At 38.8% G+C, this 27,133-nt stretch overlaps 1 protein-coding gene across 1 annotated transcript; it reads right to left on the bottom strand.

The window, feature by feature from the left end:
* Window positions 1–26,226, bottom strand: LOC139295005 (prolyl 4-hydroxylase subunit alpha-2-like). Its single transcript, XM_070917050.1, has 15 exons — window positions 26,194–26,226; window positions 18,558–18,663; window positions 17,437–17,533; window positions 16,462–16,613; window positions 14,332–14,469; window positions 13,108–13,347; window positions 11,206–11,402; window positions 9,354–9,530; window positions 8,058–8,128; window positions 7,519–7,618; window positions 7,145–7,198; window positions 5,472–5,537; window positions 4,073–4,141; window positions 2,241–2,337; window positions 1–1,353 (listed from the first exon to the last, which is right to left on the bottom strand). The coding sequence occupies exons 2-15, from the start codon at window positions 18,643–18,645 to the stop codon at window positions 1,283–1,285; spliced, it is 1,617 nt and encodes a 538-aa protein (XP_070773151.1). The 5' UTR covers window positions 18,646–18,663; window positions 26,194–26,226; the 3' UTR covers window positions 1–1,282.
* Window positions 26,227–27,133: the final 907 nt, after the last annotated feature.

The raw sequence follows: 27,133 nt of genomic DNA, 5'->3' as shown, positions 1-27,133 counted from the left end.
TTTTAATAAAGACACTGTTTATTGACTTGCTTGTTTGCCATCTTGTAGAAAGAGCACACAATGTAACAGCGTAATAATTTAAACACTATAAATAAAAACATCATGGACATGATTTGGAGGAAATGTATTTCTCTGTCAGGTTTGAAGAAGAATAAAACACTTTTGGTGCAAATGATAAAAGAATGGAGTGACAGGAGTATGACGCCATTTTAATTTGAACATGATAAAGCTGTTAGAAATGAAGATGCAGCAAAGCCAATTCTATTTTTATTGTCAATAACCAGCCGAGAGAAGTTGTTTTTCTTTGACTAGTTCCCAAATGAACCTCTAAATAGAGCCAATACCAGCCCACAGCTGTATTGTGCAGCCAATGAGGTTTTGCAACATGACATTTCTTATAGTTGGCAGTCAAATACTTATGAACTTGTTTTCAGTCCTTCATGTTGTAGCGTTACGTAGCAGAGGTAATAGACAACTCTGGTGAAGTTTGTGATGTCTGAATGTGGTGCAAAGTCTACAGTTGGATCCACAAGTCTGAGTCACCATAAACAGTTTTAAATTTTTCATTATTTATCAAAACATCAAACATTTTCTTCACTTGGTTGCTGCTTCTTATTCATAAATATGTTAAATGTATGGAAGTCAAACCTATTCTTTAAGAAATGTGCATATTACGTTGAAATAAATCTGAATAACCTGCTCTGGCGGCACTTGGAAAGGTTTTCATTTTGGTATTTTTAACTGAACTTCGCTTAAGTTTAAGGGAGCAGTGTGTGGTACAAACAGTTCATCTGACAGAAAAACAAGTAGTTTTCAGTATCAGTGGAAAAAAAAGAGATGGAGGGTTCACACATTTGGATCTACAAGTAACTGAATTTTGAATTGGATTCAAATGACTATTACATGGGTGTACACTGGCAAACCAAGATTGCACTGTTCCAGTTTTGAGTTCTTTTAAATGTCATTAGTTAAGTCTATTTACAGTACACGCTTTTATTAAATTCTTGAAGTCAGTTATTTAATTAAGTGGGGGTGGAGTGGGGATGCATGATGGAGAACTGAGTTCTGTATCTTCTGGTACAAAAAGAAAAGAGATTATGAAGCCAGATCCCACACACTAGTGCCATTATTTCCTCATAAGTCATGTAGCGATCATGTAGACAAGTTGAGGGAGAGAACGCTAAAGTGTTGGACATGTCTGTGAGTTGCATCATTGCCAGAATTAAGGCACTACTGAGTGTGTGTGAGTGTGTATGCATGTTCCATAGGTGTGGGTCAAACTTCAGTCCACTTCTGTCAGGCCACAGGGTCTCCTGAACTCTTGTCCTCGCTCGTGAATCCACTTGTTTGACACTGACAAAACAGGAAAAAAAACAGCTGAACCAGTTGAGTAACATCTGTGTAATAGAATAACAAACATTTACATGTGACCATATTCCTTTAATTTATGGTGAGGGTATCAATTGTTTGTAGAGGTTTTTATTGTGATTTGTTAAAAAACAATGTGGGTATTTCTCAGTGTTTATTTTAATACTAAAAACTATGTGAGAATTAAAAATCAGTTATTAAAATCTGTGTGAAAATCATTTTTAGGATTTTTGTGCTTTTAGGGAGTCAAGCATGATGCTCACATGTGATTTTTATTAGGAGAATATGAAATAAAAGACTTGAGAATATGGACTGAATATCAGAGAATGACACCAGCTGGCCTTCGAGGACCGAATACAATAATTTCAACATTTTACTATGCTAAAATCAGCTTGTGAGATCTGCTTATCTATTATGGTCATATGGCTTTTAAACAGAGATAAAGTTGGGTCTCACCACCGTCAACAGTGAAATTAGATTTTTTTTAAATATCAAGAGAACTGGACCTTAAATTATTGCAACAATGTCCAATACTACAGCACTGCTGCACAGTGCCACACTCAGTGCTGAGGCCACCATATAAATAGGAGAATATCATAAATAGAATTTATCATTGTTAATATGCAGCAAAAAGGGCTCATCTGAACCAGTATTTTGACTTTCTATAGAATCATATTGGGGTGATAAAATCATATCATTTTACAAAATGTTGTTATATAAATGAATGATTCAAAGCAAATTGTCTTTACAAAACGAACAAAATTTGTGGAACACATTATTATGACTTTGATTATTTATTTACCCAGTCAGGATGTAGCTGTTTTCTAATCCCAATCAATACTTAATTGTGATGAATCTGAATTTTAACTCACCCCATTTACTTCCTACTAAGACAGGACAGGCTGCATGCCTGGTCCTATAGTCTCCCTCCCCGCTCTTGAACAGGTTATACCAAAACACTGCCGTTCCCTGTGGAAAAATAACACAAATGCAAAATTTATGGTAACGTCAAATGTGCAAAAGAGAGAAGGAACATTAGGACCAAACAAGCAATGAAACAGATGTTGGAATAAAGACGACTCGGAGCAGCGTTGGCTTCAAGCTGAGAGCAGCTATATACAGATCCACATGTTCCTCAAGACTTATGGTTGCTTGCCAACTATGTTCTTGCTTGCCACACTGAAAAAAGAAAAACCATAACAAGACCGTACTGCAACAAAAGCAGTCAAGTCAAGTGGACGTAAAATGTGAAGATCTTCCCCAGGAGGAATCTGAGGATCTACTGAATATGAACATTATGAGGCAAATATGACTGACAAATGTGAGAAATTGGAAATAAGAGGGGAACTTAAAATTTAAGGACACATCTGGCATTTGGGCTGAGGATGGGACAGAACATCCTAGGTCAATTGTAGTACAAGCGTACACGTGCTATTCTATAAGAGCATGTATGATTTTGAACATGATGTCGATCCTGAAATGCCATGTATTGAACAGCATCAATAGCTGCTGCAATTATTACACCAATGATCATCATTACACCATCAATTTAGTGCATATGTAAAGCGGCCAGATAACTTTTTACTTATTTCAAATGTAGATGGCTTTATGCAAATGTTATTAACGTCAATGAATATTTAGATACATCTGAAAATAAGCTCACAATAAAAGAGAGTAGTATAATACTAGAGGTAATTATAGACCATACGCCTTCTTGGAAACATCACATAGCTTACATAAAGTCAAAATTGTCCAAAAGTATTGCAATTGTGAACAAAGCAAAGTATATGTTGGACTATAGGGCACTTCAGAGGTTGTACTTCTCACTTACTTTACCATACTTAAGTTACAGTGTAGAGGTGTGGCTTTAAAACTCAGTGTGCACATAATACATTAACGCAGATGTGTATTTCAGTGTGTGGAGTCAATCATCTTAAATGTTGTTCAACTATTATTCAATCAAAGAAAATATAGACCAACTAATTGAACGATATGAGCTCGACGAGTAATATTTGTGTTTAGTCTTTTGTCACTGCTTGTGTATGTGTGTCTTTTGAGGTGTGCATCAAGGGGCCCAAACACAAAGTTTGTTAAAAGCATTAGCATATGTGGTAGACCATTACTCAATTTGTTATTTCATTTTTATGTTATTTTCTTTCTCCCTGCTCCTTTTCCATCCTGGATGGTGTATGTAATTTCAGATGTAGCTTATATTTTGTGTCGAGGTTTGTGTTGGAAGTGTACACGAAATTGATAAAAAAGTTAAATAAATAGTGAAATGAAAAAACACATGTGAAAACGTGCAAATAAGCATTGTATTAAAAAAAAAGATGAAAAAAAACCAAAACATTAAAACACAACTGCATACATGTGAAAAAAGTCAGTTAACAGTAAACTACAATCTGTGAGCTTACATTGCCATGGCTTTGTTGATTAGCCAATAAAAAAAAAATATTCGTCTGATCAAAACAACTTGTAAAACTTCTATATATCTGAAAGTAAAAACAATTTCATCAATTAATTTACAACAGAATGCACAGTGAGATCTTCAGTCTGTCAGGTCTTAAATAAAATAAAACTTACTGAGTCGCTGCACATTAATCATTACACTGACACCAACACACACATCCACTCAAAAGTGCACACAGAAACACACACACACACACACACACACACACACACACACACACACTGCTGTTATTACCTTTCTCGGCCAGATTACTGCTCCAAAGTCAGGGAAGACCGTGGCACCTCCTGCCTCGACATCACTCATCTGAGAAAACATAACAAGCTGGGTGGAGACTTCCTCTGTATTTTCTTTATGGAATACACTCTGGTCTTCAACAATTCTCAAGAGTACATTAAAAAAATAATACAACTGCGTTTGTGGCTTCACAAAACATACTTGTTTTACTTGTCAAAGTAAAATATGAAATGTCAACATTCAAAGATTGTCCTTTTAAGTGAAACACATGTAATAATAATGAAAATAATATCCCTTGAGAATACGGGTATACACCCATAAATACCAGTGGATGCTACTTAACTGACAAATTAAATGTTTTTATGTTATGTCATGTTGCTCATTAGAATCCAAATCATTGCTTTGGAGTGTTATATGATAAAAAAACAAGGTTCTGTGAAGGTCCTGAAGGGCACTAAATGACACGTGACACATTTTTACACAACAGTGGAGTGTAAGAAAGTTGCTATGTGCACTACAGAGAGAGAAGACAAGACCGAAGAAAAGGAAATATGGTCGTCCATTAAAGTGACCCATCCCACACACAATCTCATCACACTGTTCGATAAAGAAATTCATCTGTATCATGTTACTTAGCTGTGATGATCAGTAGCGTCCCATAGTACGTTTCTCCATGAGTCAAACTTGATGTCTATTATCTAAAACTCCTTCTGTTTCCATGCATGAATTGAACTGTGTTATCTTATTTCTGTAGTATTTAGCTGCTGCCTGGCCATAATTTCCCTGCAGTAACCATGAGTTTCATTGCATTTTGTCCTGTTCCTACTGTTATCCTGTCCACATCCTATGTTCATGCACCAGGGTGGACAGTGAACTTCAATCAATCACTGCTTATCTGAGAAAGACAATTCAACGACATACCTCATTTTTTTTTTCTCTCTTTTTGAGTATAATATTATTTTGTGCAACCCAGTGTTAGCAAGGGTAAAATAAAGAGTGGCTTCTACATCAGCGTGTTAATGGGGGATAGCCAACCAAACTCTCCACAATATGTTCTGGAACTGATTGACAGAAAAACTTATTTTTTAGATGTTTGTCTACTTCAGCAAGTCATCCAGGTGATCGGATATTTACCCTGCACCATGTTAAGCACTATCTCCCAAAGATCGGTAGAAATATTACAGCCTCTTGCCCCGTTACATGAAGTAATTCTAGATTTTTAACTATATGACTGTAATGCCACACTTCAGGCCAATTAGTGAGCCTCTATGAAAGTCAATCAATCCAAGTCCAAGATTGAACCAGAGCTTATGCATATGCCCATGAAGCTAAAAATAGAAGAAGGCGTAGACTGCCACGACCGGCCTTCAACCAACGGCGACTGGATGCACGTACTTACGTAGTTCAAAAAAGTTGCCACGCGATTTCCAGTGCCTAATCTTTTGAAAGCATCAGGCTCATCTTTCTACAAAGATAAAATTCAAAATTGAAAATACATGATGAAAACACTGCCCGCTGGCACACACATGTACTTACGTAATTTAGGAAGGTAGCAAGTCTATTTCCATCGACCTTGAGGTTGCTGTCAAAAGGGCGCTGCAACAGATGTTTAGAACATTTAACCCATCACCAAAAAGACTCGCACTAGGAGCCCGCCGCAAAGGGCACTAACTACACTCACAGCAAATAAAATCTAATCTAAGCTAAAAAGCAATAGCTTTAAATTATATGCTTGAAGAAGATAACATGGAGCACTTTTACACAATTTGTACTGCAGAAGATGCATTAATCATAAAGTCAGTTTTTTCTTTAAAGGGCATCCACAGAAGATAAAGACCATGAATCATCTTCACCATTTTGTGCATTCTTAACCTCGGCTGAGTGATACAATAACAAACAAAGATTGTTGTTGCAATGATGAGATATATATATATATATATATATATATAATAAATCATTCAGTAACAAAACAAACATGAACATAGTTCATACAGCTATAGATCATATGAAATGCATACATGGTTGTCAGATGCAACACACAGAGGGAACATAGCTAACATCAAAGTGTACAAGTCAGGGACATTTGGGAATACTTTAGGAAGAGGAGCGTGCTTGATAAGTGGTGGATTTAACAAAGTTTAATATCACTTTCGTTTTTCATAGACTGAATCATGCTCTTATGAAAACGAGGAGGTCTTCACCAAGCAAAGACCAAATCTATGATAAATCCTCCTAGTGAGACATCTAAAGACATCTTACATGAACTGTATAATAAAATATGGGAGAAGGGAAAGTTGCCACAAAACTGAAAAGTTGCTGCAGTAGTAACAGTCTGCAAACCAGGAAAAGATTGCACTGTCCCTAGAACAAGTTGAAATGGGAGAAATGTCTCTAGAAATAAGAAGGATACAGCTTTCACTTAGTTACCTGGTTCATTTACACACAAGACAATTTAAAGCCTTGCTGGGGAAAAGGAGAGGAAGGAAACAGTTACACAGAAAGCAGCAGAACTAGAAATATCTCAAATAAACTTTAGTCCAACTGCACTGTTACCAGCAATACAACCATGGATACCTCCTGATCCTACCGTAGATTTTACACTAATTCTGTGTGGTTGTCTCTCTCTCCCTCAGTGTGTTTGTTTCTCCTACCTGTGTGAATGGTGTGCATGATGGGCCTCCATGGTGGGGAGGAGCTCGTGTGGGCTCAGGTCTGTTTGGCAGCACCTGGAAGTTGCTTGACGTGATCCCTGATCCATATTCTTCATATATGTTGACAATCTATCTATCTATAATTTTGTCGTCCTGATTTTCAATATTGTATTTTTACTATGTCAGTCTATTCTGTACACACAGCATCTACTGCATGTCTGTCTGTCCGTCCTGGAAGAGGGATCCCTCCTCTGTCTCTCTTCTTGAAGTTTAGTTTTTCGTTATCTGAATCGAGGGTCTAAAGATATAGGGTGTCGTAAAGATGTACAGATTGTAAAGCCCCTTAAGGCAAATTTGTCAAGTCATGTCACTTCAATTTTCACACCCACACTTACTCTCTCACACACTCACTTGAACTCACCCTCGAGAAGTCATAATGTGGCTCGTACTGTCCTCCAACTCCATAGTTAGCAACCTGGACAGAGGGGATATATATATATATATATATAGCCTATATATCACTTTAATCCCCTTCCTTCTGTGGGCAGGATATAATGTAATCCGTTGTCTTATTGTGTGATGTTTGTGGTGTCTTTTTGTCCACTTATTTTGCTCTATTTACATATTTTGTACTACTGTTGACACACTGCTCTCAGATAAATGCTGTGTATATCACTTATGAGTGTGAATATTATTATCCCTGATAAAATAAGAAGAGGGGATATCAGATTTCTGTACAATATGTGACATGATGATGTAGTAATTAATGTAATTCTGTAGTATGTATTATATTACCTGTAGTAACTCTGCAGTGTCTACTGTAAGGCCTGTGATGTCTTGTATTCTCTGATTGACTCTGTCAATGACGGGGTCATCCTCTCCTTCCAACCATGCACTGAAAAAACGAAAACATGTGCATGTATAAGCACATAGTACATTGCACACATGCATGCACACACATAAACACTGGATGGATATGTAACTTCTTTAGCTTATTTTTTGACTTCTTCTGCCGCAGGTAACATGATGCCTGCTCCTAATCAGCAATCAGTCCTTACCAGAAACCTGTTCACCTTTTGCCACCTGTAGCCAACAGTTATTTCTGTCTGATCCAACCTACTTGCATTTTGCTGACTACAGACTACAGTCCTGTATACAGTAATTTTATCAGAGGCCTATAAATTATATAAGGCTCATTATTTTCTCATGAGTTTGAGCACATCTGAAAACTGTCACATTTTCTGCTCCAGGCACTCAAAATAATTACAAAAACGCAATACAGTAAACGGTTAGCGTACCTTGTTTTACACTGCAAATGCAAATGAAAGAGTTACCTTTTTGATACTCTGTAGTTGGCTGTGGTCAGGACGCCTGTTTTGGGGTCACGGACAGTCGCTCTGGCAAGCTTAAAAAACAAAAAGAACACAGAGAAATAAACAAAACAAGTGTTTGTCATCAGAAACATTACCCATCAGTTTATTCACTCTTTCCATATTTCTTATGTATGGTATATCTATGTTGTGCCACAAAAGTCTTTTCATGTACGCTCACCCATTAATGTTATACTATAAATATCATATACTGAATATCTATTTCTTATTCTATTTGAGACTTTTAAGAATGCTTGGTCTGTACAGTTTATTTTGAATGTGTCTTTAATAAAAAGAAACTGCACTTTATCGGCATCTGATATGATAAGCTCATGGGCAATGGATTTTCTTCTTGGTATTTGTCTTATTTAGCTTTAGAATAACTAAATATGTTGTTGTTTGGGGTCGTGATGTTCAATGCTGTGATTACATCTATGTGTTAAACACAGTAGATATTCACATGTACATTTTCTTAGAGGAATGCACCAAAAACCATACATGTTGTATATTTTCAACGACTGACAAATCAAGTTGACCAGGCAAATTCACATTGTGAGCATTGTTTGAGAGTCCAGCCTACAACTACAGTAGAGCAGGCAGGATTTGAAGCAAGATGCAAGGTAAATAACTTTCTCTGGCCTATTTACAAGGTGAAGATACACTACTTTGTAACTGAACTGTCAAGTCCACTTGTTGTGGGTTGGCTGTGTTTGTCGCAATACAACGGATTATTAATGACCCTTTATCTGTCAGTTACACTGTAAAAACAATGAAATCCATAAGTAGTAAGTATAGTATCGGTATTGAAAAAAAAAGTAACTCTAAGTTACTCTCTCTCTAATTTTCTCTCCCTCTCTGTAATCTCTCATGTCTTGTGTTAAGTGCAGAATTTATATATTTATATCAGCACAAACATCAAGACTCTCTGCTCATTGTTCTTGGAGTTATGAGACCATCCCCCCACACAGTGGAGAGCCATCAACTGGCCGACAACTTCAGTGTGTTTTATTGCAGGTTTGATGACCCCACATTTCACACCCCTCACCCGCTCCGACATGAAACAACCAACTACATCCCCTGCCACGCCCTCGCCAGCTCTTTTAGAAACAGAAGATCAGGAAGGCACCAGGCCCAGACGGTGTGTCACCCTCCTGTCTGAAAGTCTGTGCTGACCAGCCCCCCCCCACCCCCGCTTCAAATGCTTCACAATCATTCTAGTCCCCAAGCTGATTCTGATTTATTTTTTGCTGCTCGTCTCACCCTGGGTTTAGCCAGCTCCTTAATCTTTGTAATCTCCTCATGTGACAGGACGTCCAGGTAGCGTACGATACAGGGGCTGTCCCACTCATCCTCCTCTTTCATGGGCTTCAGCAGAAGACGGGGGTTCCTCTTACCGTCTTGGTAGCGACAGAACAAACGGCTGCGCCTCACTTCGTTCTGGTGAAATATAAAGAATAATCAGAAAATAATAAACCTTTTGTCTCATTTGTGAATATATTTTCATGTGACTCTAACCACTATAAAGAGCAGGTAAGAAATGAAAGCGCTCATGTCCATCATTTTACAGTATTTTTTACAATTGCTAACAAGCATTCCTGGACTAGATATGTGGACATATCTGCAGAAGATTGGGATGGATCAGGCATGCAAAAAGATTATTTACCAGGTGTACTGCAGGAGAGGACATAAGGTGACAACTGGGCCAAATGCAGAAGACAGAGTTGACTAGCACTGTTGTATTTCTTTATCTGTAATTATCTTATACAAGTGTGTATTGTGAATATGTACAGTTTTGTTTTGAATTACTGAAAATACTTTTGTTTCATCTTGTGCACTTGGAACTATTCTATGCAAAAATGGCAACAACAAAAAAGCCTTTTGAAACATATTACAGCATTTTTGATTAATTTTTTGTTTCCATTGGACAAAGTTGTGGATGGCACCAATAGGACCACTCCATTGACCGAGCACACTGGCCCGGAACTGGAGCTAGAAACACTACTGTCGTCACTTCTTGCGTGACAAAGGACTCAATCCACAATCCAGCAATATTTTTTCTTGCTGCCTGCAGCCTCTTCTCAAACAAAGTTTGTCTCCATGTTGTAATTAACAGCCACATACTGAGAAGAAAGAACATGAATGATGTCCTTTATAATGTCCCTTTGTTTACTGTGTTGGGCTGGATATGATGTCAAGAAACTTACGCAGTTGACGTGGCTATTACCATCCGGTAACAACCCCCCCTACGAGTACTATCTGCGGTGGAAACACAAAACAGATCTAGGGTTTCGATACATGTAGTTACAGTTAGGTATGGGTTTCAAGGGTACTATACCGAAAGTGTTTGGTGGAATCTGATTTGTTTCGACTACCCCCTGCTGCTGAAATCTAATTTCACATGCATGTCTAGACTGACATTTTTCCTCCCCCTTTATAATTTTGTTTACAATTTACAACTATAGTTTATTACCACAGTTCACGTCACATAATACCCAGTATAACTCCTCCCAGCTTCAAAACTGAACAGAGCTCTTATCAGCTAACCCTCTGACGGTCTGCAGAGATTCAGTAAACAAGCCACAGATCTTTGAACATATGTGTTTACATGTGTTTTTATAAACATTTCCAGCCTGGTGAAGGTAGGCTTTGTGTCTGCAGTTATTGCAAGTTTGCTGTTTTATGTGTTGGGTGTCACTGTACTGCAGGTTCATGTATATTGCTCTTTAATATTAAATACATTTCTTGATTCATTGTTGCAGCTGTAACTGTGAAAATCCTTGGCTAATGACGGTTGTTTGTATTAATACAGCATAAGGAAAGCAGCCTAACGTGACACTTTTTGTTTGCAGGCAACTTTTCCTGTTTTTCAGCTCTGCTTTTTATCATATTAGATAGACAACTAATATCAAAATGATCTATCCGACTATTCTGAATTCATTTAGACCAAAAGTGTTGTTATGAAAATAAACCTTCACTTACAGCAGAAAATAAAACTATCAGGTACTTAGGTTTAATAAAACATTAACACTTCAGGTTTGTATGAAAAGATCCAGTATTTTGACTGCCTCTCTGCTGCAGGTCTTCACATTACATCCTGCCCTTCATGTCTCACCATTTGGAGCCCCTCTCCTCTGCAGAGGGCCTCATAGGCCTCTCTCTCTGGGAGGTGGTCTTTAGGTCTGCTGTACGTTCCCAGCTGGATGGGCTCCTCAGAGGCAGGCTGGTAGGCCTGGTTCAGCTCACTGAGCTGCTTGAACAGTAACCGCTCAAAATAGCGGAGGTTTCCTCCTGCCCTCTGGTGGCTGGAGTCTGTCAGTAGAAGACAAAAAGTGTTGTTGGTGACTCAAATCTCAACTGAGAAGTGTAATAACCTGTACAGCTGAGGAGACACGTATCAAACTGCCTCACTTTAAAAGGTTTTGTCTGTTGACAACATACGTGCAAATAGCATGTTATTACTCCTAGTCAACACAAATGAAAAAATAGAAAAAGAATTGCTTTGTGAATCTTGAATAGTATTTTCTAAGCGTTCATTTATTTACTGACCAAGTCCTGTCTGGTTTAATTCAAGACAAAACTATTAACTACAATGGAAGTTGCCATTTACAGTAAACAGTCATTGTGGACTTCACCTTTTAACTTCAATGAACTCAAGTCAATTACTTGAGGGAAATATTTTGCTTTTTACTCCACGACATTTAACAGCTATAGTTACTAGTTACTTCGTGGATTAATACAAAACATATGATCAGTTTATAATATATGATGCATTGACATAGATTAAACTACCCAACAGTATATGAAGCAGTTAAACTAGCACCACATAGACCAACGTTAATGCAGCAATAATAAAGATCCAATAGTATAATAATATCACGCTGACTGCTCCATTCTGCATAATGAGTACTTTAACTTTTGATACTTATACTTACTTGCAGGCTTGTATTGGAGTATTTTATGGTGTGGTATTTCAACTTTTTCTTAAGTAAATGATCTGAATACTTCCTCCCGCAAAGTAAATCTTCAGTGTCTAGTGTTTGAGGTCCTGAAGCAATTACATAGTGGATAGTAGGAAGAGCACACCCCCCTGTGGAGTTTTGAGGAAATACACTGAATCCTCAGTGAGCAGAGCTATTAGCCAAATACTGCGCCTCCTGGTTAAACAAAGTCAGACCGCTGAGATGGAGACACAATAAACAACACAAATGAGTATGTGTGCCCTTTTCCAACAGTGTTGCAGTATACTGATTTAGTTACACAATTTCAGTCCTGGCAGTTGCCCAGTGTGACGACAGTTTCCAACTTTTTCCTGCACTTCCACTTCCAATTTGAACTATACCTTGCCTCTTTTCTTTATCCTTTACTCTTTCTGTTTTCTTTTTTTTATGTGTGCATGAGCTGTTATATGTGAATTTTCAGTGTTAATCATATTACTTTTGGAGCACTTGATGGCACAGAGTAGGTCTATGTCTGCTACATCTGCTCTACCTCAATTCATTTCACTTGACTTGTAAACAAGCACACCACAGCTCTAAAAAGATGGCCTGCAGCTGTCAACACAGCCCTTGATGCAGAGACTAAAATAACAGTTGCAAACTATGGGCCCCTACTTTGGAAGGACTACACCCTGCTAGCCTGGCAAGCACAGAGCACCACTGCACAGCGAGAGAGGAGGGGACGCTGCAGTGATAAGTGAGACAGCAGGAAGACAACCCATCAATTACCCCACAGTGGAGGACTGCGGTTGTATTGGTCAGCTAACTGGTGTCTGTACGTGCTATGGGAGGCAACTGAAAACTTCAACAGTGCTCTTTAAAAACATGTCAAAAGTGCTATTTTAGATTTCTAAAATTGAGACCATGAACCCATTCACCCATTATTTATGGTAGCAAGAAAGACAAATAATGAGGCTGACTCAGAGAAATGAATGAGACAGTATGTGTAATGTGTATTAGTGTCCAGTGTTGAGCTTATTATATATTTCGTCTGTACACTTGTGTATGTTGCATCTTACCAATAGCCACCAGCCGCCGTGTCAGCTCAATGGCTCGAGGTAGGTCTCCCATTTGGTAAACAGAGTAGCTGAGGTAGTCCAAAATGTCCGCCTTGGAAACCACAGCTTCATCCCCGCCATCCAGCTGCTTCAAGGACTGCTGCATCCACAGCACAGAATGGTAATAGTCCGCATCATTATAAGCCGTCTTTCCCATGTCGAAGCAGTCATCCACTGTCAGGAGAGCGCTGGAGTGCATACCTAGGGCATTAAATTTAAATACTGACCAAATTGTACTGTGATTATTCATGTTTGTTTCAGTTTACCACGTTTTATTCATCATTGATGGATCATGTTTGAAGGTTTTTTTCTTAATTGTAGTGAAACCTACCAGGGTTTGGAAGTAGGGGTTAGGGTGAAATTTGCAAACACAGCTCATCCATTTTCCTTACAACTCCTAAGAATTTTTAACCTAATAAAAAATTTTGATCGGACTCCCTTTAATTAACTTATCAATGTATTTATTAAATAACTGTGTACAAGATATGTACTGAGCAGAACATTTTACAGTTGAAAAATAATTCAGTACTACAATTTCTTGTCCCTTAATAGGCAACATACAGTATAGGCCAAAACCAACATATCTATAATAAGATAATATTATAATAGTTTACTTCCTCTTGTTTTCTTTATGATAAACTTGGGATTTATGATTACTTAGGATTTTAAAGTCAATATGTGTACAATTTGAGAATGTCTGACTTTGGCAACTCTTAGCAGCATTATAACACAAGACCATGGTGAAGGTTAGATATGTGAAGCCTATTGAAACCTTACTGTGATGAAGGGTTGTATTGACAAATAAAGCTGAACTTGAGGTTGAGGAATTCAACATGTGTCTGTGTATGAGACAACTATAATTAAGCAGCGTAGGTTTATCCTAAATCTAATCAAGGCCCATAAAACAACCTTACACTTAACTCACCTTAAACTAACAGACACTTTAACTTTAAACTCAATCCCTAACTATTCAAGAAGTGAGGATGACCTAAATGTGCAAAAATGTACTCGGTCATGAGGTCCAAAACTCAAATAGCTTATCACAAAGAGAGTCGTTTAAACACAAACAAACACACCATTTATTTTATTATGGGTGGGTCCAGTTTGACTTCCTCTCTTTCTTTTATACTTGTACACATTACTCTGCCCATCTTAATACATTCATTTTCTCTAAACCTCAGTTACCTGGCAGCTTTCCTCTGGAGAAGGCCTCAGAATCCAGTTGGTACGTGTCCTGAAGACGCATCAGCGCCTTTGCTGCACCCGTCTGATCCTCCTCATCTGGGAAGTACTGTCTGTGTGCGGACATGTTGGAAATGAACCCTGGAGAGAAATAAGTTAGGTTGGAAATGTCAGGATGTTGATGAGAATGAAAAAAACTAATTCTAAGTCAATCAATGATTCACCAAATTAATCCAAAGATGACAGCCAGCATGTTAATGTTCAACTTTGCAATAACTTAGCAACACAAAGCTAAATCAATTCACAGTAACAATATAGTAGATTCAAATCACATTTTTATAATCTTTAAAAAAAATCGAAAGTCAACAATAACAACAGTTATTCAATGGACAGCTACATTGAGGCCATGTTTAAATATACTGCATGTTTATATAGTAACAAACGTGATGAGAGAACATACACACCAACATTAAACTCCTTTGATTGACTTTGATTATTCTCTTTACTTTGAACAATACATTTAACGATTTTCCTAAGATTGAGCCAATGTTCCTCTGGCACTGATTTTAATTAATCAATTCAATAAAACTGCAAATCATCCCCTTGCTTCTAGTGATTGCTTGTCTCTGTTGTTGCTGCCTCTTTCTTTTTCCTCCCCTCTCTCGATATGCGTTTTCAGCAAAAATGAGTCACGAAAACAACGGTACCACAGCTTTTGCCAATATCTTTGATGTATTCAGGATAATAACCCTCGGTCAGTACAAACCTTCCTGCCACAGCAGCTCTGGACTTTCTGTAAATAATTAAAGCCTCTGAATGACCAACATGATCCTTCTCATGCTGCATATACCAATCAATGACATTTTGGGGGGAAATGCTATCATGTGTGGTCCTCCGTATTTCATCACTACACATCATATATCACCATCTGCTGCTCAGTAAAGTCTGAGAAATTATAAAAGAAACTCCAAAGGGCAGATGTGACATTATTACATGATTACATATTTTGTATGATTTGTATGTGCTCTGTGGTATTCAGCGGAGGCACCTATAATCTAGATGAATGAGCCTATATTGTGTGTCATGTAAGAGTGTCAATTTTTCTTTTAACTTTCTTTACTGACATGACATGTGAATACATCAGTGTTGCAAAAGCATAAAAAGGAAAATTAGTATGGATAAAGGAAAACAAAATCAATGCTCTTTACAACACTAACTTTTATGTAAAGAAAAGTACAAACATTCAACTAAATTAAAATACTGTATGTTTTCTATCTACTTATGTTTATATGGTTTACATCCAGCCTCTCTCTGACTCATTGCTCCATGTACAACACAAGTCATGCTGATTCTATCTGCCTCACACAGATATGGACTAAAGCCTAGACACGTACACACATTCAGGTCCAAACACACACACACACACACACACACACACACAAAAGGAGAACATAGCCAAAATATGCAGAGATGAGGAACAGCTGTAGTGAAAACATGACAGACTCTGTATTTGAGCGGAGCAGCTCGGCAGAAATTTCCACTCTGCAGTCAAAGCTGTAATCACTCTGCTCACATCCGCACTGGTTTTATATTTGACGCTCGCCACTTGCTCTCTGCTCATGCTGAAAGAAGCCCCATAGAAAAAGAGGTGAATGCTTCCCTTCAGATGCATTATACACTGGAAAATATGTAAAATGGAAAGGCAAGGATTAACATACTAACAGATGCAAATTTGGGCTAAGGCAGCGTGAACTGATGCGAAGACGTGTCTGATCTGGTTGAAATTTACAGTTATTTCCAAATGTATCACTAATTAATGCAGAGAGAAAAGAGAAAAAGAGTCTGGATGAAAATAATCCAAGTTTCTTGGTACGCTTTGGTCTGAGCTGTCACACACAGGTTAAAACACATAATCTGTGCTTGTTATTGCAGCAAATGTGTGTACACTCTCAGTCAGGCAACAGACCCATGTGGCCAAAAAAATCAGAATCATTAGATACTCCAGGAATCAGTTTTAATAAAGCACATGTATTATAACTAATCACACAGAGAACATCAGTGCTCCAAGCAAAGCAAAATCTTGTCAAGCTCCACTCCTCCTTCCTTCCTTCCTTCCTTCCTTCCTTTCCTTACCATCAGAGGGGTTCTGGAGCACCAGGCTCTCCAGTTCAGACCACTCTGTGTTGAGCCTCTTCATCAGTTTGTAGGCGTTTACTGGGTGGGCCAGGTAGTCCTCTGGGTCAGAGGTGGACACTCTGGTCAGATCATCAAGTTTGTTGGCCCAGCTAAGAGACAGACAGACCAAGTGTTGTACAGATAATCATTAATCATTCCTTAATCATACAATATACTTCCGGGTCTATTCTGGTATAGCTGATGGCATCATATTACTCTTACATATACTAAATTTTGCTTACTTTGCTGCTACGAAACACACCACTTTGGTTGAGATGTGTACTGCTTTTGAGTTTGATTGCTCTTGTATAGTTTCTATTTCTATCTCTATTCTAACTTTTATCTTATAGTTATATTTTCTTGAACGTTTCTCTATTATCCGTATTCATATTTGTCCTTGTGATGCTGCTTCACCTGAATTTCCCCTCAATCATCAATAATGGCTTATCTTATCATATCTCATCTTATCTTATAAACATACAGTATAAAGGCATTGTACTCATTCTAACTAATACTTTACATTTACTTAATGTTCTGCTCTTTTTCATTCACATGAAAAAGCTGGTGAAAATGTGTTGACAAAAAAGAGACTAAAGTTGTGTTACACCATGTAAACTATTTACTGTACAAATTAAATGAAAACTTTATAGCTCTGGAACTGGCAGGGTAATGCAAGTTAGAAACACTGAGCAGCGCTTCCACAGTTCTGTTGACTGTTAATGAAACAGATCTTATTCATATTTATAATTTCATTCAGTGCTATTGAGATGATTTTGACAACTTAATCCACAAGGAGGGATATTCTTCAAGATTGTTACCATGGTATCTCTGTTTTACTACATAACACAAATGAAGCATAATGGGGATAGCGGCGAGGAACAGGTTTCAAAGTTCACAGTTGGGTTGTCATTAAGTCACAGGGTTTGAATGTACCTTTTGACAGCATCAAGCTTGGACTCCTCTGCTTTTATGTATTCCCGCAGAGACTGGACCAACTCCTTTTCTGTGTAAATCAGATCTGTCATTTGGCCTGCAGAGAGAGAGAGACAGACACACTTCAAAAAGTGTCAGAAAGCTACAGAATTATTCCTGCTAATTCAATGTTATATGCAGGTGAATTATTTCCTGGACAAATCTACCTGTTTCTAATTCAAGACTCCATCAAGCAACACTTCTACTGTAATGTGAAAAAGTACTGACAATCCCTCTGACAGCTTTTACCTCTGTTGTGCTTTGCTTTAAAGGCCTATAAAATGTAATTCTGGTGACGCTGTTTGCCTCACACTTACACTGAGATAAAAATAAATCCTCAGCCGCAAACAGTGGGGCTTTGATTATATAGAATTACTCAGCAAACATACAGCGGGGCGTTCATCCATGAGCCTTGGAAGGGACGATTGGGGTGTGGCATGCATCATGAACAATTCCATGGAAACGCTCAGCCATGATTAATTCACAGAGGTTGACAGGGAAGAGGAGTAATGAAACACTGTCATTGTTTTTGCACACAACGAGAATAACTGACCAGTTAAGTGGAGTAAATCAATGAGACTGAAGTGACTGTTCTCATGAGATGCTGCCGGCTGAGTGATTTTGCAGGGTACTTTTTGCTGTTTCTTTTGAAGTGGGGTCAAGAGATCTTCATTTAACCTGCTAACTGTGTTTCTGCACTGTGCACAAAACTAAACCATTTTTTGTTTTTTATAGATTTGATTCAAGGAATCAGTGGACCACAATTATTTCTCTTAAAAGTTATTCAGAGTGTCTCAAAATAAACTCTTTACTTTATGGGCCTCCTAGCCACTTCCTTCATCTATTCTAAAAGCTTTTTATACGGCAAAGCATGCATTCCTGAGCTCTAAACTCTCTTCTCTTCTACATGAGGCTCTTTGCTGATGCTCCTATTCAGGGCAATTTCCACAGTGTGAGTGTGACAGCAAAACAAGCTTCAGTTTCCCAATAACGAATATTAAATGGCCTAGTTAAAGGTACCCTGTGGAGTTGTAAATTTGACAAACACAAATAACACGGGAGGAAAAGCTCTTTAAACCTACTAATGGAGGTGAAGATCTCTGCCTGCGTTGTCCTGCAGCAGCACCAGCAGAGCAGAGCCCAGAGGATGTAAGACAGGAACTTCCTCATTCTGTCTCTTCCAATAACCTGCAAGGACAAACATAATCACATCATGCTACAATAGAGTTATACAATATAAGCTAATTTTCATGCTGCAAAATACTCATGTGTAGCTAAACAGTTGGTTATTCTTCATTCTGACTTGCTGTCTGTATAAATCTATGGATAAAGTTTTGCAAACAGTCCTATTTTTCTCTTAGCACCATTCCACAAAAGCTGTGGAAAAGTCCAGCTGTGCCTCTATTCAATAATCCATCCATCCACAATTGGCACTGTGCTTTTCTTTCATATTGGCAACTAAAAACTGACAAACAGTAATTCAATCTCAAATTGTCTTTCTTTCCCTTAAAACCACACATTAAATAAACTTGCAGTTTGCATTACCCCGAGTCAACAGTTTATGCAGTGATGCTGCGTTTCCACACTGAATTACATGATGGATTAACAATATTCAAAGTTTCCAGTAAGTTTCCTATAAATGAGTCACTAGTCCCTGCTGGGAGGCATGCTGTCATAATAGTGGCTATTAAATAGCCTCTATGCCCAGTTCTCAAGACAGAACAAGGAAGGACAACATGGAAAGAGAATAGTGTTTCTTTGTAATAAAACACTCTGTATCTACAAAACAAATGGACTGTATCTATAACTTTTACCTGGCAGACGCAGCCATAAGAACAAAATGTATATCATTAAAATCACAAAGCACAATGTCCAAACATCTGGTGCGTGTAAGGTCAGTAGAAGTTCATTTTCCTCTCTTTTTGTTCTACTCTGGAGTTCAACATGGCCACCAGATGCCTAATGAAAAATGTTAATGACTAATGCCATGACTAAATAAAGCTCACTGTCCCTTGTAATAGAACTATAAAGCAGAGTTTGCGCTGCAGAAACTAACTAACAAAATGGTAACCTCGAGTCAAGGATATGTTATATCCTTCACTTGCTGAACAGACATTTGAAGATCTATTTGGCTTGAACTGCAATGATTAGTCAATCGTCTGCCACTATTTTGATAAGTTGAAAAAATACCAATTGATTGTTGTTATTAATCAGTCAGTTTCAATTCAAACAGCTGTGTAAAGACTATTGTTTCTGAGTTTATTGGCAGACGTTGCCACATTTCCTTCACTAATATTTGTCCTATCAAATAGATTGTAGTGTTATCTAGGGAAAAGCAGCATGAGCTGTGTGGACTTTTAGCTACTGTAGAGTCAACAACAGAGCTGAAGCTGTAAAGCCAGGACAATGACCGAGACTCTGTTCTGAGCGGCACTGAGACGAGCTTTGTTTGTGCTTTTAGGTGAAAAGTGACACTACTCCACTTTCTCCTCTTGGATTTTGTCTAACTGTGCTTCAGCACATCACTTCTCAGCGATGACTGTTTACTGTTGCCTGTGTAAAACAAGCACATACATTCATACTTCCAAATGGACCACCATCTAATCAAAGGCTTAGAGAGACAGACGTTCTGAAGCAGAAAATTGGCAGCTTAAATTGTTAGTGTAGTAATAACTCAGTGAGGAATCTGCTCCAGGTGAAAAAGAAATAATTTCACTTTCAAGACACCTGCCGACAAAATACAAGTCGACTTTCTACTGTTGACAAAGTAATGACAAAGTAACTGAGCAGAAACAGAGTTTGAGCCTTAAGCCAAAGAGACACTAAGGCATCAACATCATCGTCCAAGAGCAAATGAACCATCAACACCTATAACATGTTTCCAAGACAAACTGTCAGGGAAAAACAGTTGAACAACAGTCATCTGGCAGTTCAGTGGATCCTTTATAAAGTAAAACATACATGGTGGAAGGTAAAATGTGGCTTACTTGTGACAAATGGATCCTTTTAACAAGGCAAACATTAAGACAACCACGCCATATGGTACTAACCAACATCAGGTGTTATTGGTGAAGGGCTGTGAAATAGCTTTAAAACACACAGCAAGTCACTGTGAATTCTAATTCTCGCTTTCCCGTGTGTTTCAGCCTTGCAAGAAAATCTGGGCAAACTCAAAATGACCTGATGGGAGAGTCCTGAGCTAAAATTGTGTTTTTTTTATATCACACATAAATCTTAAGAGGGGATAAAAAGAAAAAAGGCAGAGAACTTCACAAGCATTTTGATCAACAAACTTATATTTTGGTGTAAAGTCTTGCATTTTCTTTAACCCAGTTCAACATTTACAATTATAGTTATTTTGCTGGAATGTACCACATTGGGTGTAGGTATATTGGTCAGTGTCTGTGTTTATCAAACATTTCAAAATGGGACTGGACCAAAATCCACATATTTGGTGTTACTTTTTGGCTTAGGAGTAAAAGCAGTTCAGCAGCATCAGTTTTCTCACCATATAAAAGTCATTCTGTCTCCTCCACGACGTAGGAGAGCTGCAGAGCTGTCCTAACTTGTTTGGAGTTGCCAGCAGGTGGAGAATGACAGGAGAAACATGCTTACATACTCCACAGATGTAGAAAAAAGAATGCTACATTTTAAATGAAGCCTTCTCAAACATATTGAATGGGCTTAAGCTTCGTTTGACTGATTTTGTGATTGAATACTCCTTTTATATATAAAACTATGCATGCTTGTCAAAATCCCTGCAAATTACACTGAATTTAACACAAGAAAACACAGCTACAAAATGGAACAAGCTGCTATGCCGTGCACATTGAATAATCTTCCACTATTCAACATGATTATTTAAAAGACATTATTGGTTATGCATGCATGGTCCTTGTGAGTCTGTTGGCTTGGGTGCACAACGTCAGTGCCAAAGCATTGCCTAAATTATCTCTGCTGCAAAAACACTCTCTTAACATTCAACTAATAACATTTGCATCCGTTTAAATATCTTCAGCCTTCACCTGTGTTTAAGTGTTGCTTTTGACGGTACAGTCTGACAGTGACAGTAAAGCTTCATAAATAACTCTCAAGTCTCACAAAAACGTATTCTTGGTAGTGCTAACTTAGCTTTCAGCAGGTTACCTAGGAGGGCTGTTGGTTTACTTAATGAGTGCCAGCCCATTACTATTACCACAGTCCTAATGAAAAGACCAAATCCTTCTCCTTGTAATTTACAGCCTGTGCGATTACCCAGCCCAAACACAGTCTTGCCTGTTGTTGCAGGCTGTAACACCCATGTCACATTCCTGGAAAGAGGCCTGTTACATTTACTACCCTGCGTTCCCAAGTCCTGACCCTCACCTTGCATTTCTGGCAAATGTGGGGACAGGACAGGATATGACATGGCAAGGTCATGAGAGGACAGGACCAGACGGCTGTATTTTCAACATAGACCCATACAGTGCCACACTTCTTCCTGTGCTGCAGACCTGTGTTCTGTGTATTAAATAAAGCTGTTAGTGTATTAAATAAAGCTGTGGGTGTCAGCACAAATTTAAAATAAGACAGTATTGATTTAATTCTGTACTAGCAGAAATGTACACATTGCACCTGATCAAGTTGATGATGCTTTTAAAGCGTATCAGCTTGCAGGGTTTTTTTTATCTGCAGCAAACACTTTCTTCAACATCAATGTTGTGTCATTTGTTGTGTTGCCTATAAGTTCTTGCTATGAGATATTAGCCTGTAAAGAACTTTCTGAGCAGACATAAGCTGAATCAGTCAGCTAAACACAGGTCTCCTGGTCTGGTTTGCAAGGCTTCTTGTTTGTACCTTAAACAAGATTTTTAAGTGACTGTAACAACTTTTGTTGTTCCTTCATTGGTTTACAAGTGAGCGTCAGCGTTACGCTCTGCTGTAGCAAACTTTGCCTGGATTGAATGATGACAACAAACCACATGAGCTCATCTCCAGCCAACTATTGGGTTCAAGTTTCTCCAGACTTTTGCTGTTTTACATGGAGGTGTGGCTTAATGAGAGAGATAAGAAACCAAAGTATCACACTCTCTGGCAAAGCAGTTAGGATCCAAGGTCTGCAGTGGGGCAGGGGCTTCATAGGAGCAATCATTTACTCTGACAGTACAATTTTAAACATCTGTAGTTGTCCTGTTCTTCTTTTCTGCTCAACATCACTTCCACAGAGAAAAACTTGGCTGGTCCGAGCAACAGCTGTCTTGGGTCACACAAGTGCCAACTGAGGGAAGTTATTAAAACACCAAGTTATTACATCTCTTTTTCGCTTTTGAGGAAAAGCAGATAAAAACGTATGTCTTTCTCATTCATTTTTCCCAGACAGTTTGAAAAATATAATCTCATAAGAAATGCAAACAAGAGCAACACCAAAAAGCAAAAAGTACCAGGGCTGATGTGAGTAGGAGAGCGTTGTCAAGACAACTGGAGCAATAGTCCAATATTGTTGCAAAAGACCTATTCTAAACTTCTTCCAAAGCCAATATTTTTTCAATAATTTCAGGAAATGTTCTCCAAACTAAACTTGCCTTTCAGAATCATATCTACAGAATAACTTTAACGTGTAGAAAGTGGGACAGTTAAACGAAGAAGATTAAGATAAAGAAGACGAGGACAAAAAGGAAAAGAATGAGGGAAGACTGAACTGCAGCCTGGCTTTTGAGGGAGGCGAGGGAGGGATGTTGACAAAAATGAATGTCTCTGCGCACCTAAAAGTCGTTCCCAGAACAAAATATGGAACTATTTAACTCAACGAAGCCAGACTTTCTAACTGCACACCCTCCTCTGAGGCTCTTCTCTTGTTTGCCGAGGTGTCGTGACATTTTTTCTACGTTACATTTTGGCAGCGAACCCCAAATTCCAGTATTTTGATAAAACTAGTCGGGAGTAAGAAAGCAGCCAGCTATGTTAATGAAGAATGGGAGCTGCAGGCCAGAACACCAAAGTCCTCATAAGATAGACAAGGTGCTTGCCAACTGTTTTCCACACTGTGAACCTGTAAGCGGTGTACTGAGATAAACAACAAATGGTTGATGCTAAACAGGTATTTTTCCGACTGATGTTAATCAGTAAGCTGGACTGGCATGTACCCCCCCACACACACACAGGCATAGGCAAAATACAGAAAATCCTAACACACGTGTGCAGAGTGATACACGCATGTTACATAACACGCCACATACAGTATGTGCATGTAGACACTGTATCCACAGGCCGTGAACATGCTCAGACAGTCCCTGCCTGTCAGACTCAGGGAGATTCACCTCTTCACCAGCAAACAAAACAATTTCAGATTCAAACATGAAACTTGTCATTGCTGCAGCTGCTCTGTGCACTTCAACTTACACAGTGAGCAGAACAAGAATAGTTCCTCCTCAATTAGACTTCACTCAACCTAGATTAAAATAACGCTGTTACAGATGATGTGACATTCAGGATCTTTGGCCTTGCCGACGGGATAGTGACATCGTGTTTCATTATTTGATAAGACAACAGATGTCCTGAATGGTTGGTCCCTGCTTAGTATCAGTAGTGACCACCAGATTCACTCTAACCACAGTCCACTCACTGTTTAGGCAGAGTCAAACTAAGTGCACCAAAATTTGCTTTGAGTTTCACTTCCACTAAACATCACGAGGGGTGAATAACATCATTTCTAGTTTTCAAGCCATTTCACAACTTCATACAGCCAGCCAACCAATAGAAATACTACTTACATTGGCATTATTCTCTCCCTGCTCTGACTGAACGGAAGTGAGCATTTCCGATGCAGTTTAGATGACCCTGTAAACTATATAACACCCTGCCCTTGTTCCTTTTTTAGTTTGAATGCACTTACTGTAGTTCGCTTTAGACAAAAGCATCTGCCAAATGAATTTAATCTCATGTAATGTAGAGTGTATGCAGTGTATGGCAAAGGGTTAAAAACGTTTTTTCCAAGATCCAAGTCCAAGATTTCTGCTGACCATATGTGGTTGACATTAAGGCAAATTTGTTTCAGATGCAATGAGAACTGGAAAAAAAAAATCTGCAGCCATACTGCAACTAAAAATAGGCTAGACCTATTTTATCTTGAAGGACAGCCATTTCTAAATGTTCTCCCCTGCCCCCTGAATGTGACTAAAAATCCTGACGTGGCAGGTAGACTGTGGTTTACATAAGCAAGCATCCATATGGACATTAACGCAAACACACATGCAGTGCTTTTAAATGTGCAGGAGTAGGCAAACACACCATCCACTTCCAAAAGACTGCTGTGGTATGTAAACACTGCAGGCTCATAAACATAATGGTTAATAACAAAGACACATATGTTGTAATAAATATAAATCACCCAGGCATTTAGACAGACACTGCTTCAATATTTATGACAGACACAACCAGGCTTGGACACTGGCTGCAGCTTACATAAGGAAAAGAAGATAATATCATCAGTGCTTTCACATAACTTAATAAAGCAGTTCTGTTCCGGCTGTATCTTGCAAGACATCATCCGCTTGAGCGTGCATGTCACCTGCCTCACAGCCCAATTACTGCTGTCAGATTTATGGCATCCCCCCATTTGTTGCCTTTCATTTATACCCAATCCAATGGCTGCCACGTCCAATTATTGCAATTGTACTACACATAAATCACTGCAGGGCATCCCTCACCTGGCACGCATACAACCCTTTACCCCGGGACTGTGTGTACACTGACATCATGAGCTATTTGCAGAGGGTGAACAAAGCCAGTGTCTTTTCTTTTGGAACGTTTTATCTATGAAATAACCTTTTGAACACGATGAGCAGCTGGTTGTCGAGCTACTTTGAATTCGCTCAAATTAAAACGGTCAGTTCTAGAGTTGGTTGTTACTGGTTTCTGATGTGATTAATCATATAAAATCTGCGACATCTCTTTCCAAAGACAGTGTCCCCATAACTCTGGATAATCCACAGACCTCACTGTTGACACACTTTGTATTGGGACTATTTCTTTTGGTAGAAAGTAGAGCAAACAAAAACAGGTTTTCTTTCTGGCGTGATGACTACACCTGGCTTTTTCTGAACTACAGCTGGTTAAAACCGATTATGAGCAGCACCAAAACTTTGGAGAAACTCTTGCGCCTTGCCTTGCTGATCCCGGGTCTGCTCATCATCTCCAGCTGGACAGTCCCGGTGACGTCAGCACGAGACAGTTGTTTCTAGAAATTCCCAACACTTCACCTCTTAGGGTCCTGCAGCCTGTACTGAGGGCTGCATGTGCAAAGATTTCTATTTACTGAGCAACAATGCAAAAATCCGTGTCACAGTCCGCTTTAAAGAACGTAACCTACTTAAATAATGTCACCGTCTGAGATGCTCTTCCAGAAAGTTCGCGCAAAGTTTCAAAACTTTCTCCAGCTTTCCCCTGAGAAACATTGTAACCCGACTGCCTCGCGGGGTATTACATTACATGTACCCAACGTATCGCATACAAACACAGACCTCGCCAGACAACGCGCTGTTGTTGCTTTACCTCCTTGGTACCACAGGGTCGCGGGTGTCTGGTAACACGGTTCCCCTCTAAAATAACCTGTTGGAGCCAGTTACTGACAACCATCCCAGCATGTTCGGTAGGCACGCGAGCTCAACGATTCAGCCCCCTGACAGAGATGTGGAGAAGGGCTTTGCGGCTAATTAGACACGACATTTAACGTTATCTTACCTTTAATCTCTTGTTTTAGAGAGTCACGTCACTCCTTGGTATGGGGACGCTGTCTCACTTGGTACCTCGGGGTTATGAGTAGGACAGAGAGGGGTTTCAGTCGCTGCCACGTACAGAACCTCCTGGAGGGCTGACCTTAATACTGGGAGTAGATGCGCAGGGACATTCTTCGTTGAGATTTATTGTGTTGCCCTCAAGTGCGCCTCGTAAACCCCGACTTCTGAGCTTTAGGTTGGACCATCGACTTCTAGTACTAAAAACGGCGACGCTGTTTTTACAACAGGGATGTTGCAGTTCCATTAAGTTTCTATTTTATTTATGATTAAACAAAATCGACTTGTACTATGCTGTATTGTAAGAATTAAGAAAATCAGGATGCCACACCCATTATTAGGCTACTTTACCAGCCAGTGGTGGAAGAAGTACCACAGTGTAAAAATACTATGTCCTGCATTCAAAATGTTACTATTTTAAAAGTACAGCAGTATTCGCCTCAAAATGTACTGAACATATCAAATGTGAAAGTACTCATTATGCAGAACTGCCCCTTTCAGAGTGTTAGGTTGTGTTACATATGACATATTATTGGATTATTATTACTGATTCATGAACATGAGAAGTAAGAAGCATTTCAGTGTTTTACCTGGTTGAGGTGAGGTAGGTATGCTGCTACTAATCATACCACTATGTCACTCTTGCCTTGTAATTTGGAGTTTAATGGCTCTTGTATAGTTTGTGAGTAGTTGAGCCTGAAAGTGATGAGCTTACAAAAACCATAGCAACACAAGACTTTGCTGTAGACCTGCGTTTCATTCCCAGTGTTTGAATATCATCTGGTATTAATGGCAATGGATGGAGGACACTCAAAAGCATTTTTTTTAGAATACTTACGGTAATGTAATCCATGCAATCGGTCACGTTTACAGTTTGGATCTGGATT

This window comes from Enoplosus armatus, chromosome 13 (genome assembly GCF_043641665.1).
Source record: "Enoplosus armatus isolate fEnoArm2 chromosome 13, fEnoArm2.hap1, whole genome shotgun sequence".
Classification (NCBI taxonomy): domain Eukaryota; kingdom Metazoa; phylum Chordata; class Actinopteri; order Centrarchiformes; family Enoplosidae; genus Enoplosus; species Enoplosus armatus.
The sequence above is the reverse complement of the archived record's forward strand: the minus strand, read 5'-3'. Positions and strand labels throughout refer to the sequence as shown.